The following is a 17516-nucleotide window of genomic DNA, read 5'->3' as shown; positions in this document are numbered from 1 at the left end:
AACACAATAATAATAATAATAATAATAATAATAATAATAATAATAATAATAATAATAATAATAATAATAATTAAAAAATCATTTTAAAGGTTCTATTTTAAAGAAAAGTGTAGTAATAATGGTCTGAAACAAACAGGCAAAAATGAAAATGAATTTTTCTGTAAATGTTTTTAAGCCAGATTATTATTAAGGACACTTTACCTGTGTTTAAAATCTCTTTTAACTTTATATACACATTTGTAAATGTAATTTCAGTGAGATATATAAATGCACCTTGTCAACAAATCCTCCAGATCATGGAGTAATGCAGTATACATCACTTTTATATATAGATTACCAAACCATAAAAATAAGAAGCCACATTTGTATCCCAAAAATCAGAAACAGGCTATTTTGCCTGGTAAAATGCACGAGATAAACCTGCTCTCCTGATAACTTGCAGGATTTGTTTAGTGAGTGTTTACAAAGCTTAAAATATTCTTAAACCCCAACGTGCATTGTGATACGCTGATGTGTACATGTTGGCATTGTAAAGACCCATCAGTCGCAAACGGGACAGACTTGCCACCCACAGTCACAGATAAGATTAATTATGATAATATATTTCTGTCTCTTTTGTCACAGTAATGAATGCCCCCCCTCCACCCCTCAAACTTTGAGGCGTCTTTGTTTGTGGTCCTTTAACAGTGGCATTGTTGAGGGCAGAGTTAGCAGGTGGCAAGAAATCAGAGCCCTCTGTTTTCTTAGTTTTATATCTACACACTATGACCACGATAGAGATACAGAGTTTCAGGTGATCTGACAGAAGTGTCAAGAGACTGATTACTGATTGAAAATGATTACTATTCAATATAATTAAGCGTCACGTGAATAAAAGTGCTAATTCATATCAGTCATACAGGTTATATGATCTGTATTAAGCATCATATAGGGCTTAGAAATGATCTGGCTGCCCCGGGAAAGTCTTCTCATGATCTCAGTTCCTTACCATGATGATATTTCTTCTATTTCAAAACGGAACAGGACTAGGAGTCACCAATCAAGTAAAATGAATTCTTAGTATCCCAAACAGTGTAACTAAATACCATCCAGTGGAATGGGGAATGAAAGGCCAGACTTCAGTGCATTTTAAAAAAGAGAATATAAAAGTTTTAACATCTGTGCTTTCGCTAAAGAGAGGGCGTACATCTCATTGCACCACAGCAGCTGACCGAGTTCAACAATAGCTTAAAACAGTGTAAATGTCTTTAGGATCATTGTGCTGTGGCCTGTGTGTTCATTTCAAAGCTGCGCACTGCCTTGTGTTTCTTTGAGGTTATAAGCCTTTACAGGCCACACAGCCTGCATACTGTCTTTGTTCGGCAGTAAGAAAGTACTAATTGTTAAGTGCGTGTGTGCTGGAGGTGGGCGTGATTTCGAGGGAGGCTTGCGGGGGACGCGGCGTTTCAAAAGGTGGTCGCGAAAGAGAGGAAATTCGTTTGGGCCTCAAGAACACAGAAGACAAATTGAGGAAGTGTTCTGTTAATGTGTAGGGGTCAGCAGCAAACATGCAGGTTTTCTGCCACTTGGGTGGCCGAGGCAGTCTCACACCCTGCACCATGCTCAGCCCTGGAGCCTTGCATCCCCCATGCCCTCTAACCACACAACCACACACACACACACACACACACACACACACACACACACACACAGAGTCCCTCAGAGCAGAAGCACTGACCACTCAGCCCTTTCATTTGGTCAGTCATTCCTCCTCTCTATTAGCCAGGGCTTCACCATTACTTGTCTTACAGGGGTATCTGGACCTATTCCACGGTCAAATTATGTCACTCGCAATGATTTATAACCATTCGGGCATTCATGAGTGCCAATGCACTTACACCACTTACTGTAACAGCATTTCCCACCCATTTAGCTACTAATGTGTTAATGTTAGTATTAAAACCACATCACCTGCAGTTCCCAACTGGTATCTGGTACCCTCTTAGACAAACCAGCAAAAGCATCAGTTTTCTCACAATGAATTGAACAAATTATACTTTTTCCCCCAGAAAGCCTGTGTGGGTTTTTTAGCACAGCACAAGATTTTTGTCTTGTTCTGATTCTAGTCACTTCTGTCCCTTCATCTCTTGCCTTCCCAACAAACAAGTGAATGAGCATGGGCTTGGAAGCTACCCAGAGACAGTAAGCCGGGCCTGATGTACGATCTGTCGGCTGACATCTGAACCTGGGTACTGGAAAACACAAGCATCTGTCACGTTCAGCCTGGAGGGTGGGGACTGACACTGAACACAGCTCCGGTGGGCTCATATCCCAGTTTAGCTGTTGTGACTCTTGGGGTTCCAGGAGGTTCTGCCTAAATACACAAACCTTTTCCCCAAATGACCCATGCAGTGACTCGTAAGCACATCCTGGAGGTCTGGCCATGGATGATGCAGAGAAAGGGCAGAGGGCACAGCTTCTTATTAGCTATCACGAGTATACACATGGTACATATTAGGTACACAAACGAGACAGACATATAGAAGAGACCACGGATTTGAACCGATTTTGACATCTTGATTTCTGTCTTTTCTTCATTTTTGGCTGGTTTGTGAAAAGGCTTTAAGGCCAATAATCTAGCTCAGCAGGGCAAATAAATTATACATTCAGCAGAAACCAATTCCGACTACCGCGGCTTGGCGACGTGATGAACTGCTGAAGGTCTTGAATTGGACAGAACTCAGCCGGAGAGAAAAGAGGGAGGACAAAACGTACAGCAATATCCTCATAAATACACATATTAGTTTATGGATTTAAAGAGAGCCATTAGAAAGTCAGAGGAAATTATTCCAGCATGTCCAAAAAGAATAACTACAAAGTATAGGGAGGCGAAGACTGCGAAAGACAAAGCACTCATGATCATTTCATTAGTGACATTAAATGACTCTGTTTGGCCACAGAGTTGGAGCAAAGCCACGATAAATCATCATGGAGAATCTTCCGGAGGCTCATCGCCCTTCGTGACTGAGGAACTAACTTCAAGCCTGTAATTTAGAAGCTGCAGTGGAATGTCATAAATCTTTTGACAGCAAAGAGAGAAAAACCTTTAAGACTAGTCCTTTATAGCATCTTCCGAGTCGGGGGGAGGGAGACGATTAGCTGTTATGTTCTCTCTGGGTGGTCCATTGCTCTGCCTTTTTGTGTACAAATAAAGTTAACCCTATTGTGCTTATCCGTTTCTTCTGACAGCAGGGCATGTAGTCGCTCAGTCATGGTGGTCATACAGACAGCTTTAGAACCTTCAGCACTCATTAGTACATGGACAGACACCAGTACAGCACCTCCCACCAGCACTCACCAGAACTGTGTCAGCAGAAACATACCTACATTACAGTTTAGCTAGAATACGTACAAGCAAACATCGTGAATTCCAAACTTCTTCACATTTATACGTGGGAAGTTGTATAGTATTGTCTGGCTGCTCTTTACATGAAGAATATAAGAAGCACAAAATCTTAAAAAATAATGACACAGTTAGCTGAGATAAATAACTCCGTTTATTTGGACACATTCAGTTAAAAAAACAAAAGAAAAGTTGAGGTGTCCAAGATGAAGCTTCTTTGGTGACCATCTTGTCAAGCCCATGAGCAATCTTCTCCCTGGATCTAGATCTCCATCAGCTGATCTGATCCGACGATGACATCGTTGGTCCTTTCGGCTGAAACGAAAAACAAACGTAATGTTTAGAACTGGTGCCTGATTATCTGTATCTTCGGGAGTTAGCTGTGCATTCTGGGATAGGGTGTTTTGGCGCTGGAGATCTTATCACAAGACTCATGCCGCTATATGGTTGACAAATATTAGCGTCTTCCATCTGTGTCGATCTCTCAAAATGAGGCGCAGAGCGCTAACTCGAACGAGAGTATATTTATATTGCTGACGAGGAAAGTCGTGCAAATATTGGGATAAAAAAGTCAGTTTTTGAGGGTCAGTCAATTAGGCAGGCTGAGATGTTGACTCTAGCTAGCTTTTCCCCATGTTTTCAATCAAAAATGAGAAAAACATGTCTTTGAAAGTCTATGTGTACGCCTCCAAAGTTTATCTCAGTTCCTTTTTGTATTGGCTAAGGATATGGACCTGACTTGACAGACGAGGCCCCTATTTATAAATATGTGTCATCCAGGCAGATAAATAGGAGGAAGTTCGATATCCTTTGACTGAACACATCATTAGCATGTCCATGCTAAACCGGTGAAATTACTGAGAAGCATTCTGTACAAATATGTTTTTTTTTTGGCATTCAAATCTTGGGCACAGACAAATAGAGCATACTATGATGGACATCCAAGGCTGAGAGAGACAGAAATAGAGTGGGGGGGTGGGGGGGTGGTTGCATCTGAAGAAGAACAGCATGTGTCATCAGCCTGGGTGCCACCTTTGACTGGCTCCAACACCTGCCGAGTGCCCAGGTGGTCTTACACACACACACACACACACACACACACACACACCCTCACGCTGGGCCCTGGTGTGTGAGCAGACAAATAATCTGTAATGAATTTCCCAGGCATACCCCAGCATGCTCTGCTTGTCTGGTGATGTGAAGCCCCAAACCTTATAAAGGGCCTTGTAGAGCAACTGCTGAGACACTTTATGAGATGCCTATGGCTGCACTTCAGCTAACACATGCTAACAGGCAGCAGGGATAAACAGCGTAGAACAAGCTTGTGTGTGGAAGTTGTCAGGTTGAAGCATGAAGCTAATGGACACTGACTGCATGGGACCACCAACGTAGAGCTCCAGAGCAGTCGCCTGGTATCTAGAGTGCTCTAATCACTCAGCAGCTAGTTAGATAGGCTTAGTGGTGTGATAAGCCTGGTGGTCATGTTAATATTAAGGGCACAGGTGGTGAGTGGAGACGGATCTACATGTATGGAGTCGACAGAAATAAAATACAGAAGCGTCCTGTGCTACTTCCTTTGTTTGTACATACCGGCAGAGATGTACAGGTACGATGTTAATGTTTATAGGGTCGTCTTTTATAAACGTTGAGCATTTATATTTTGGCTTTAATATAAATTAAACGTTGGAGGGTGGGTGTCACGCAATGTGCATAAGTCAAATCGAAATAAATAAATAAATAAATAAATAAATAAATAAAGAAAGAAAGAAAGAATATGACAATATGAAAGGCAATATGAACTCTGTTCTTGGTTTCTCTGGATTGTGGTCACTCACTGTGCTTTAAGCGGAGTGTGTGTGTGTGTGTGTGTGTGTGTGTGTGTGTGTGTGTATGCCCGTGCTTTGGGAAGTACAGGGGTCTAGCTTGTAATTTGGGATTTCTGGGAGCACTTCAATAAGCCCCTGTCTTTTAGGAGGTTATGGCTGACTAATCGGGTCCAGCTCACAAGTGACTAGGGAAAAGGAAAGCGTGATGGGGGGTGGAGAAATGTTGCAGTTTGGGTGTGTGCAACGGGGGAGGGAAAAAAGTGTGTGTGTGTGTGTGTGAGGGGGGGGGGTAGTTGCTGAGGCAGCAACACCCTGTTGTTCAGTCAATTAGGCCAGGAAGCCTCTGGACATCTTAAGGCCGCCTTAGGCACAGTCATTGATGGAGAGGTTGGAGAGCGAGAGCAGACCACCCGCAATACAACAGCCTGAAGCCACACACACACACACACACACACACACACACAAACCTCACAGTATGATCCAACACTGAGGGGATTAACAATATTAAAAAATAAAGCGCAATTGTTCACACAAGCTTAAGTTTTAATGCACTATTGAAACAGATTAACAGACAAGCCACACACATACAAACACATATAAAGAGACATACACTGAAGCTGAAAAAGGCAGGCACGACTGTGCAAGAGCACAAACAAACAAACACAAAGGCCTGACTTGATTGTGTGTGTGTGGTGTAAAACAGTGCATGCGCTCACCCTCTGCCTCGATGCACTGGCCGCTTCCCACCAGACAGTATTTAATGTCAGCACCTCGTCCGATCGTGGCACTGTTACAGATCACACTGCCTTGGATGTTACACCTGAGGACCGGATATTAATACAGCTTCATATCAGTTTCCTTTTGTGAATTCTCACTAACACACACACACACAAAAAGTCACTCCATGAGTCACACTCATTCACTGCAGCTGTAATTTGTTTGTACATGATTAAGTGTCTAGCCATGCATATGTAAATGAGCTCAGTACTTGTGTCATTACAACCTTATTACAACTCTATTAGCCTGGACAGCCTGTTCACCGACAGAGCTGTATTGCCAAAGTAACGTAAGAAAAGTCGATATTATTTACTAACAGGTTACATATTATATATAAAATACACAACCGACAAGGAGGAGAAAGGCAAAAAAAGCCTTTCAAATAATTCATGCTAAAATATTAAAAAAAAAAAAAAAAAAAAATCTCTCATTCCTCTAAATAGTTTGTCCTTACAACTTCCTGCAGCATCTTTGGGATCATTCAGATTTTTGGATCTCCTCAGTTCGGCACCGTGTGAGCCGCCCTGTCTTTACCAGTTCTTTTTCACATCTGTTCCAACTTTGCCAGATGTCAAACACTGCCTTCTGAGATCAACACGCTTCTGGCCAAACCCTCACTTTCGAGTTCTGTCAGTTGATCTCTTGATGCAGAATAGACCCACGTCATCATATGCAACAATTTCGTTATTTGGCCGTAATAATGATGATGTCAAATGATGACAGGGGAAAAACTTTTGCACATATCTTTATGTAAGGATGTACTATATGGCTCCGCACGCACGCACGCACACGCACACACACATACATACAGAGAGAGAGAGCTCTAAGCAGCTCCTTGTTTACACCGCACGAAGAATAATATTTTCCTAGGCTCGCTTTGGCACCATAAAATTGTATTTGCACAGTTTGATGTTTGATTGAGCCAAGCCTGGCTTTCTTCTCTCGCGCTCTCGGGTGCGGGAATATAGTTCAAGAAACACACTTTTATGTCTTTGCACTAATTGCACAGCTGAGGGTCTTGTCCTTTGTGCACCCGAACGCTGCCTCCCTCCGTCTGCAAGGGAAACCCGATCCTGCCCTGTTTTCTGCCAGTTTCTTTTATTCCCCATATGACCACATTAGCACGTGTATTAAAAACAACAGCGGCGTCTGATGTGTGAGGCGGCCCACTGTGCAGCTCAGAGACTAAATATACAGTATATGCATACGATCACTGCGGCATGTCTGAGGTGCCGTAGTGCGGACGTGAGAAAGTGCCCGCACATCCTGTCGGCCGTGCCAGGCATGTTAGAAAGTGAACTCTTCTATAGGACACTACACACTCCTGAGGATTAGCTGGTTTTCTGATTGTTCTGCTGTTCTCAACTTGGTCAGGAACCCGACCCGGTGTTAGGACCCTTCTTCCCTGCTAATTAACTGTATTGGACCACTGCAGGACTGGGTATCATTTGGATGGTGTACATTCTCAGTACATCAGAGATACTGACATGCGAGCGGGTATGATGTCGACACGTGTACCATTCAGTTACTCGTGTATGCATCACACACACACACAGATTTCTCTATCAGCGTATGATAGCGAAATCGTCAAATAAAAGATGAATAAATATATAAAAGAGGGAACAAGGGAGAGAGAGAGAGAGAGAGAGAGAGAGAGAGAGAGAGAGAGAGAGAGAGAAAGGGGAAGGGGGAGGCTTGGTAGCGATGGGAGATTACAAGGATTGGAGAACTAAACAGAAAGACCACCAAAGAAGCAGTGCTGAAATACCACTAATTACTGACACTGTGTTCCTCCTCATGGTGACCCCCTCCCTCGCTCCTTTGCCCTCCACCCCACTCATCCCCTACTCCATACCCCCTCCTAGCCTAAAGCCCCCAGAGCTTTGTAAACAACCACTCCTCCATGCAAACAAAGAGACCAAAAATGCAAGTGCCTTCTTTGACATTGCTAATCCCCTCTTACATTTTTTTTTATCAATCTGAAAGAATTGCTGTTCCTCTCTCTCTCTCTCTCTCTCTCTCTCTCTCTCTCTCTCTCTCTCTCTCTCATCTCTCATTTCTTTCACCCATCGCTTTCATGCGAGCTCTAATTCGGATGTGAGGGTTCCCGTGCTGGCACCAGCCTCGCCTGCTTTAAGGGGGAAAACCGCACTGGAAAAACCCCCCAAAGTCTCCTGCCTTGGATTTGGACAAAAACACACTTGTTTCAGTCTCGCTTGCTTGCAGAGCTCCATGTTGTCTGCTACGTGTTTCACTGTCCTGAAGCTCAGCATGTACTGAAATCTAAACTTTCACTGAATCAAAAGGAAAAGCTGAGGTTCATGCAGTCATGAGCGATTCTCTAGGATGTTTTATGTCTGTTTTGTGAAGTAACCTGCACGCTGATGCACTTGTCTCTCTGGCAATCATTACATCCACATTCATCACTTTTCTGTGTGCTCGTAGCATCGGTGGCCTGTTCAGGGTCAGCGAGCACCTTCAACGGTTTGACAACAGAAGTTTCTGTTTTTTCTCAGACAATAAAATGCAGCAGACGAAGCCTCCAACCCCCTGCTCTCTACTCAGAGCAGGACAGTCTGATCATGCTACATGTCCTGTCCTCTGTCTCAACTTTCCAGCCCCAGACTTGTTTCGAAAGAGAAAAACAGAAATGGTTTGTCTCTGTAGGTGATCGCTTAATCCTAGCTGTATTAGAAATGGCACATGGCACCAGCTTTTCTTTTACACGGTACTCAGAGAGAAGAATGAAGCAATGCCTTTAGCGGGTAGGAATATAATACGGTTCTGTCCTTATTTAGCACACTTATTGGAGTTTAGTGAATGCTTATACACGGATATGATGAAAATTCTTGCCATAGGAATGCCATCAAGTGAAGAATACATTACGAGTGGTGTTACAGACAATGAGTCACCTTCTGACCAATCAGAGCTCAACAGCACTATATCAAAATAAGAAAGATGTCTAGAAGAAAACAAACAGTAATGAGCTTAAGCTAAAGCACTTACCCTTCTTCAATAGTGACACCATTCATGATGATTGAGTTCGTTATCTTGACTTTCTCCTTGATTGTGGTGGACGTGCCGATGGTTGAGCGTTTGATGGATGTTTTGTCTGCTATCTGGCTTAACGCGCCGATGATGCTGTCACCTCCGACCTTAGAAAGATAACGTTACAAATAACCGTCTTCAATGTACTACAAACCAACGATCCAGAAAAATGACCTTCGCTGTAATAAAGTTAGAGAGAGAGACTGGACTACTCACGAGACTTCTCTCGGACACTACAGCAGACGGGTGAACCGAAGGCTCTTCAAACAGTTTGGGAGCCTGACCAAAAAAATCAGACCAAAATCCCATTAGGCATTTATTAGGACATATTCTGCTGCATTCCCTACCCTATTTATGTCTTCCTTTTCATTTGATCAGCTGTTATATTTATGATTAAAGCACCACGAGTCCTCATGATTATATGCAGCTATGCAATGTAACACAAGTGGACAAAGCAGCATATGGAAATTCCTAGTGAGCGATATTTTCCTATAATGAGTTGTGTTTAATTCTGAGCTTATGAGTGGTAATAGTAAGTAAACTACTGTGACATGTAAAGTTATGATGAACGCTGTTTGCAAAGGGCGAGGGGCATCATCAAAAGATCCCTCTCACCCCAACCACGGACTGTTTACACTTCTCCCATCAGGCAAAAACTATCATTACACTCCTGTATGTCCACCCATATTTATTCTGTCTAGTCTGTGTGTGTGTGTTTGTGTGTGTATATATATATATATGCATAATGACATTCCTTTTGTACAGCTATCTGTTAACCACTTCATACTGCATCATTTATATAATAACCACACTATATATACCCTTATTCAGTTATACGTACATATTACTACACCTTCTGTATAACCTCATACCCTTATTTATTACACTGCCACTTGTAAATAAGCCATCTATGCACCTCTGGTTATATGCTTTTCATTGGCTCTGTACATGTACCTTGCACAATGACAATAAAGAATCTAATCTAATCTAATCCAATCTAATCTAATCTAATCGCCGAAGCTAGATGCCAGGTAAACTATAAACAATACTACTGTAATATTAAGAGACTACACGGCGATATGTAAATTTAATAAAGAAACCTGCAGCTAATCAGGCCGGACTAAAAAAAAAAAGGAGGCACGTGTACGCCATCTTTGCTTCGACACTCACCACGCGATTGGCCTCCACGTACGCGGCCAACGTGTTGACGCGGTAACACACGCCGTCCTCCATGATGTGCACGTAGCAGCGAAGGTTTCCACCATGGTACGCCTCGCTCATATCGCCACGATGATCGTTCCAGCAGGAGCGATCTCGTGCAAGCTCCAGAAGCCCCTCATCTTTAGCAGAGCTCAAGATCTCTGAGAAACAGTGTTGTGTGGGTCAGGAATAACGTGATACTGAATACCAGTGTGTGGGAAAATGCATTGATCTTGTATATGAATAAACCTAATGGGGGAAAGAAGTCAAAAGAGGCTTATTTCACTACTACCAAACAAATAGATGTTAGTTAAGTTCTTTTTTTTTCTGCTCCTCCTGACAAAAATTCTTTAGCGCTATCAAACTGCAAAAAGATGCCATGTGTCTGCAAGTCATCCCACTGGTTTTTGATAGGATTTAGATCTGGCCTCCGACTAGGCTGTTCCAAAGCCTTGATCTTCTTCTGAAGCCGTGCCTTTGTTGACTTGGATTTGTGCTTTTGGTAATTATCGTGTTGGAAGGAGACAGTGGACAGAGAAATAGATTCATATTTGGAGCTATTCATGATCCCCAATATCCAGTCCTAGTTGGAGAGAAGCAGCGCCATAGTTTAATGCTGCCACCACCATGTTTCACTTTATTTATTTTTAAAGTATTTCATTATTCTAATGTATCTTATTATGTATCTTATTCTTATTCTATTCTATTCTATTCTATGTATCTTATTCTAATGTATCTAATGTATCTTATTATTCTAATGTATCAATCAAATTTCTGTCCTAACGACCTTTTCTGTTTCTAACGGCCTTCACAATGTCCTGTGGTACATCAAATGTTTTGGAAACTATAAATTTTTGTTTTACTCCTCTTCTGATCGATACCTTGGCATGGGTTAATCAGAAACACTTCCTTGATGACGGGTACATGATGATTACATTCGGACATGAGAAAGATTCATACTCAAATGGTTGCTTTATAACATCAAAGGAAACGTGATTTATCTTAGCTTCCATTATAACAGGGACGTGTCATTAAGTGACAAATATTTACCTAGAGAAGAGCTTGCATCTTTTTTCTTCTGATTCTGTTCTGTCTCGTTCTCATCCGTCTGAACGTTTAAGACCTTCCTGAACTGCTTACGCACCAGATACGGCACCAGCTCCCCCCGCAGTGAAGAGATAGACCTGGGGTCGAACAAATTCAGCTTAGAATTCAGAAAGGAAGAGACAGCATTTGCCCTTCACCCTACATATATAACAAATCTAATAGTTATTTCATGGTTGCAGCAAAAAAAGGACTTAGATCTATAACCTGCATGTGCATTCATCATATCAATGCACTGCTTCGGGTCTGAATAGAGGACGACTATTTAAGGAATCTTTTCTTCATTCTTCTAAAGGTTCAAACAAAGGCACAAAGGGGGGGACAGAAAAGGACGACTATGTCACCGCAGTGTGGATTCTAGTTCATGGGCATCTCGCAGGTTTAAAGGGATCAGGATGGAGCACGGTCTGTAAAAAGCACTCTGTAAGCCTGGGGCCGACTTCCAGTGGGTCTCTAACCATCGCTCCTCCTCAGGCTCCCCACTCTCACCCTCACTCTTTAGTTCCTTTTTTCGGCCAAGATTAGCATTTCCATCTGAATGGCGTGAGAGAAACAACAGTTACTCTGTCCATTTCTCTCCCTCACTACTCTGTGCCTCAGCAGCCTCAAGAGTGAAAGGGAGTGGGAGAAATGGAAGGAGAGAGCGAGAGAGAGAGAGAGAGAGGGAGGGAGGAAAATGGTACCAAACAAAGCAAAAGAGGGGAAAAAGGCAGGCTACAGAAAGTCAGGCCGGTTTGATGAGAGAAAAGGGGAGCAGGAGAAACCAGGATGGATGATGTAAGCAGAGACAGCTAACACACACGGCTTAATAAATGAATAAAGCAAATCGGCGTTTGCTTGATAATGTTGCGGAATTAAGTAACTACTACCTCCTGTAGTTTTAACCATATAGTTGAGTTTCCACACTGCATTCCTTCTGCCCTTCTCACTTTGTAATAACCATTAAGAGTGAGGGAGGAGAAGAGCAAACATGCCAAAAGAGGCGTGAAAAAGACATAATTCAGGGTGGGAAATTCCCCATACTTACTTGTTGTCGACTAAAAAGTCAACCACGGATCTCTTAAAGCAGTACAGGTGAGCGTCCAGGAGGCCTGTCTTGATGTGCATCCTGGGATGTCTGAGAAAGAGACAGCGTGGGAGAGAAGAGTGTGAGACTGGAGCGAAAACAATCCAGGAAACGCAAAGTGTGCAAATAAAATAGAACATATCCAAATCTGGGAGGCCATGTCGGTGTTAAAACGACGCACTGGGTCTCGTGTGGTAGACTGTAACACAAACATTTGGCTGGCACCGTCTTTCTCCCAGCTTGGGTCGGATACAGTATAATTAGACTGCAGAACTTGTCTTTACTCTGCACATGGCCTTTCATTTTCCTTTCGCTTCCACTTTTAATTGGTCTCTTTGAGGTAGCTTATGAGGGTACAGGCTTAACAGGCCCCAAAAATAAAGGCAGCGGAGGGAAAAAAAAAAAAAAATCCTAGGAGGTGACTTGAAAGGAGCTCTGTCGCATCTGTGTATTGTCCCTGTACACTACACAAGCTCGTTACACTACACGACGTCCCTCGTTGCTTAAAATTCAGTCAAACTGGTATAGAGAAGCAGTCCAGGCTGACTTCGTGCTGCCGCTTGCTCACGCAGACCCCCTAGACTTTTTACCGCCTGCCACCGAGATGACGACTTTCCTGGAGAGTTTAGAAGCCCGGAACAAGGCCTCACAATATGGCAGTCTGAAGAATATGGTGACTCGTAATGACGGCTGACTCGGAGGAAGAACGCAAATTACATCGAGAGAAAGTCAGCTCAAGAGATTGCAGGCCAAATTTTAAAACCTTTTTTTTTCCCTTTATATATGGAAAGACAATTATAATTAGAATGTGAATAAGAATTCATATAAAGCAGCAGGACTGAGATAGAACTGCTAAAGACTCTACTGCATCTGAATATGCACAAGATGTGCTTACTTTTTATATTTTTTGTATATATAGAATATTTCATTGAAATTTATTTCTCTTATAATCTAAAGCGATCGCTAACAAACGGATTTCCTTTGGGATTAATAAAGTTCTATCTTACCTTTCTAAAAAGTCTTTTTGTTGTTGTTGTTGTTGTATCGATGTATAACGTATTTCCAAAATCTCTTACTATGTAAATCGATGACAATTACTGAGCTACACAAAGCTTGCGCTCAAATTAACACAAACACTTCATTATTAAACGTTTAAAACACACCACAGTTTATACCCTGTGGAGATTTTCTAATACACACTATAAGGCCAAAGGTATGTGGACACTTGACCATCCCAGTCCAAAATCTTGGGCATTAACATGGATTTGGTTCTTGTTTTTCTGCTCTAACAGCCTACGTGCCTCAGAGAAAGCTATTTAGATTCTGGAGCATGGCTGTGGGGATTTATTTCTATTCAGCCACAAGAGTATTAGTGAGGTCAGGCACTGGTGTCGGGTGAGGAGGCATGCGTTCCAGTTCATCCCAAAGGTTTTCACTGGGCTTGAGGTCAGGGCCTGCATGAACCAACAATTTTAAGACGATGGCTGTTGCACAGTTCAATAGTGAAGCTCTGAAATGTATACTATATTAATATTTAAGTAACTAATCCACATGGTCAATGTGTCACTTTAACAACTAATGCTTTAATTATTCTCACATTTATAATGGATTAATGGTCAATGATACTGTAAAATAATGTAAAAGCTTCCCTTTAAAATGTATTTTATGAGCCTCAGGGTCCATAATACCCAAAATAAAAATGCAGGATGCGTTTAATTGACTGTTTTGAGTTGTTGATTGTGTATAACGAATGCTTTTCCATGCTTACAGCTCACTTTAAGATGATTTGTAAAGTTCATCTATAAAAATGTCACTCATTGAGATGATCGATGTCTCTAATTAAGATGAATGATTTATCTTAATTAATTAGTCCAGTCAGACGGATGTATTTAATATTGGACTCAAATGGCTTTGCGGACGTTCTTTACGGCCCAGAGCAGACGTCACTTAGCAGGAACAGACATTTCAGACAGTGGCACTGGAATTAACATTGTGCAAGAATACTGGACTCGGGTTTATGTTCAGAATCGCACGTTAATGTCTTACTCAAGAATCTGAATGCCAAAACCTCATCCGACAGGCCGTGTGGGAGCTTTCTGAGTATATCCAAGTAGGAGCAGGATATCAGCCAAGATGACAGGTATCCAGAAATTCAGAGCCAGAGGCATGTGTGAACGTATACTGAGGTGACCTGAACCTCTGTCAGGAACGATGGACAGATAAGGACAGATGCTGAAACCGAGTAAAGTAGAAGTAGTGGAGAGTTTTATTAAAAGTTTTGTTTCTAGCACCATTTACTTGGGAGTTCTTCTTGGGAGTTCCTGGGAATTCCTTTTGATAGTGTAGTGGTAAATATCTACAGTAAAATATGTGACAAAGATAAAAAAAATAAAAAAAAAACCCCAGCATTAATCAGAGAAAATGGTGTTTTTGATCGTTAAGAGGAAAAATATTGGAATAGTTTCTGCAGGCTGGTACAAGATGAAGGTAGAAAAATTCCTCAGACTCAGAGAGCAGTTGTGTGAGTACAAGAAGCTGAGGTTATGTGTAGGTAGTGTGGATGCCAGTGTGTGACACTGGTAAAGGGTGTGTGTGTGTGTGTGTGTGTGTGTGTGTGTGTGTGTGTGTGTGTGTGTGTGTGTGTGTGTGTGTGTGTGTATGTGTGTGTCCATGGCCACATCTGGTCCCAGCGTGTGAGGCACTCATGCATGCTAGCATGGACTCCTTCATGCTAGCTGGAGATTATGCAGAGCCAGAGAAAGGTATTAAAAAGCACAACACTGATTTATATGAAGTTTCCAGAGGGACATTAGGAGTGAAGTCAGAACTGACCGGGTTTAATCTATGTAGAAAAGATCGTGAAAAAATTGACACAGTTGTACCTCGTCAATGTTAACATACAGTAATGGGACAATTTTTCAAAAGATTTCCCCCAGATTTGGTCTAAGACACGACGCGCGACACCGCGATTAATCAAAACGTATACAGATATAGAAAACAATCACATATGTCTTCACTGTAATAGTAAGAGAAGAAACCTGTGCTTGCAATTTCAAGAATCCTGTGCTTGCTGTTTCAAGCCGATTTCAACAGATAAGAACTCTACAAGTTGGTCAACAATCACCGTGTGCAAATCTTCACAAAGTTCACATCATAAACCTTCCTGCCAACATTGTAACACAGACACGGGAAGAGCTTTAAGCACAGAGCAGGTGTAGATAGACCTTTTCAATGATGAGCAGCCTGAGCATGCAGAGATCGCTCGTACGATAGTGAATACACGAGCGCATGCACATGTACATACACTGGGTATATTTACAAAAAAATAACAGATAAGTACAGTATCCCAAACAGATAAGTACAGTATCCTAACTTCCTATTTTAGACGCGTTTCAGTGTTGACAGAATCAAGGGGAAAAAAAAGTCTGGAATTTAAACTGATTATTTACATGGTTATGAAACAGCAGGTATGGATGCTGAGTGCTGAAACCTTTAAGGACACTTTCACACTTGTCTTGTCTGGTGCAGACGGATTAAATGTATAAACACTGCACCTGTACTCGACTGCATGCTGAATAACCGAACCAAGTCCAAATGAACCCTGGAACAGGAGGAAGCTCTGCACCAGAATGACATCAGAGGAACTATAGACCTCTATATTGGCACATAGAAAGTAACCATTTGGAGTAAACCTTTTTTTTAATTTAACTTTTATTAAAAACTTTACAGGGTTTGGTGGGAATTGAAACCATTTTAGGAAAAACAGACTGAAGGAGCCCTGGTGAGGTCGAGCCTGCGAACAGCACAGTGGAAATCTAATTTACAGAGCTCTGTTCTTATAATAGTTTAATAGTAAGCGTTTCTGATAGTGATTTTGGCGTAACTCCGCTCTGGAGGTGTTTGTAATGGTTCAGGCCTGTGACTCATTCCTCTCCAGCCCCTGTGTTTCCTCTCTGCTCTGTCCAGATGCGACAGAAGTGGCAGGAAAAGCCCTCTGGCTGGCAGCTGACTCGTGCTAATGGCTTTAACGGCTTTCTGAAGTCTGGATGAGTAACATGGCAGCGTGATGAGCTCATGAGCATCACCGAGAGCAGTCGCTGTCTGTGTTAACGTGAGACGAATGCGCCGTAAGGAGCCACATGGCAACGTGCTTGTAAAGAAGAACCAGAGAACTCCGGGAATGAGGAACTGGGCTGAAAATCATTAAAAAAGTTTGCACTCAGATTTGTGGGGCACATGCATTTACACAGTAGGTGTGTGCATGCGTGTGTGTGTGTGTGTCAGAGAGAGAGACTTACTTCTCACCTGTCATCAATTTGTGGCGGAAAGCAAAGTAAGGGTGTAGACGACAGGAATCTGTCAGACATTCTCAAACTGTAAAATCAATTCAGGGGTCAATTAACAGCACATGTGCAACGTGTTCTTGGTCTCCGGGGGCTCAACACGTGCAGGACTCCACAAGGCTTGTGTATAAGAGGATATAACTGCGTAACTGACTGACATCATGGACTACGTAGGTGTAGATACATTGGTCCCTGTGTCAGATTTTGCTGATAGCACGATGGTGATATTTTAAAGTTGGCATAAGACATTATATATATTTATATATACAGACACACACACGTCTGGGTAAATATAGGGACAGAAGAACATGTATACAGGCATCAGAGCTGGCCTGCACAAACACTGAGTAAGCCAGAGTTTGACAAGTCTTCCCAGCTTCTAAAAAAAAAAAACCCGACAGTGAGTTTCAACACAGGGACTGATTTTCACAAGTCAGTATTAATCAGTGCCAAATGTGTTAAAGTTACAGCAATTACACTCACAAAGAAAGTATGATGAGAGGCGATTCCCTCGCTAAATGTACAAATTAGTGCAAGATTATCATCAACGGTATCATTACTGCTAACAACAGGAAACTGAATACATTTATCACTGCGACTGTAGTTGGCTTTTCCTGCCCTGATTATTGAATGAAGTAAGTAAGTTTTCCATGGCAATGTGGCAAATAGTCTAAATGTCAGCCAAAGAAAATTACTGAATGGTTTGTTAAGTCAGTCAATCATAGTGAGGGTGTTGGTGCAGAGCAAAACCACATGGACAGGTTTTTGGA

General features: G+C 42.1%; 1 protein-coding gene across 1 annotated transcript in view; it reads right to left on the bottom strand.

Moving 5' to 3' along the window:
• Positions 1–3518: 3518 nt before the first annotated feature.
• The window catches only part of eif2b3 (eukaryotic translation initiation factor 2B, subunit 3 gamma), a 38305-nt gene continuing 24307 nt past the window's right edge, over positions 3519–17516 (bottom strand). The window contains exons 6-12 of the mRNA XM_027133255.2: positions 12365–12454; positions 11284–11417; positions 10204–10394; positions 9250–9312; positions 8992–9140; positions 5925–6028; positions 3519–3697 (exon numbers count right to left, since the gene is read on the bottom strand). Of these exons, the coding sequence (XP_026989056.1) occupies positions 3645–3697; positions 5925–6028; positions 8992–9140; positions 9250–9312; positions 10204–10394; positions 11284–11417; positions 12365–12454 (784 nt within the window). The 3' untranslated portion in view covers positions 3519–3644. The remainder of the gene's footprint in view (positions 3698–5924; positions 6029–8991; positions 9141–9249; positions 9313–10203; positions 10395–11283; positions 11418–12364; positions 12455–17516) is intronic.

The sequence above is a fragment of the Tachysurus fulvidraco genome, chromosome 1 (assembly GCF_022655615.1).
Source record: "Tachysurus fulvidraco isolate hzauxx_2018 chromosome 1, HZAU_PFXX_2.0, whole genome shotgun sequence".
NCBI classification, from domain to species: Eukaryota; Metazoa; Chordata; class Actinopteri; order Siluriformes; family Bagridae; genus Tachysurus; species Tachysurus fulvidraco.
Note: the sequence above shows the minus strand (reverse complement) of the source record. Positions and strands in the feature narration are given on the sequence as shown.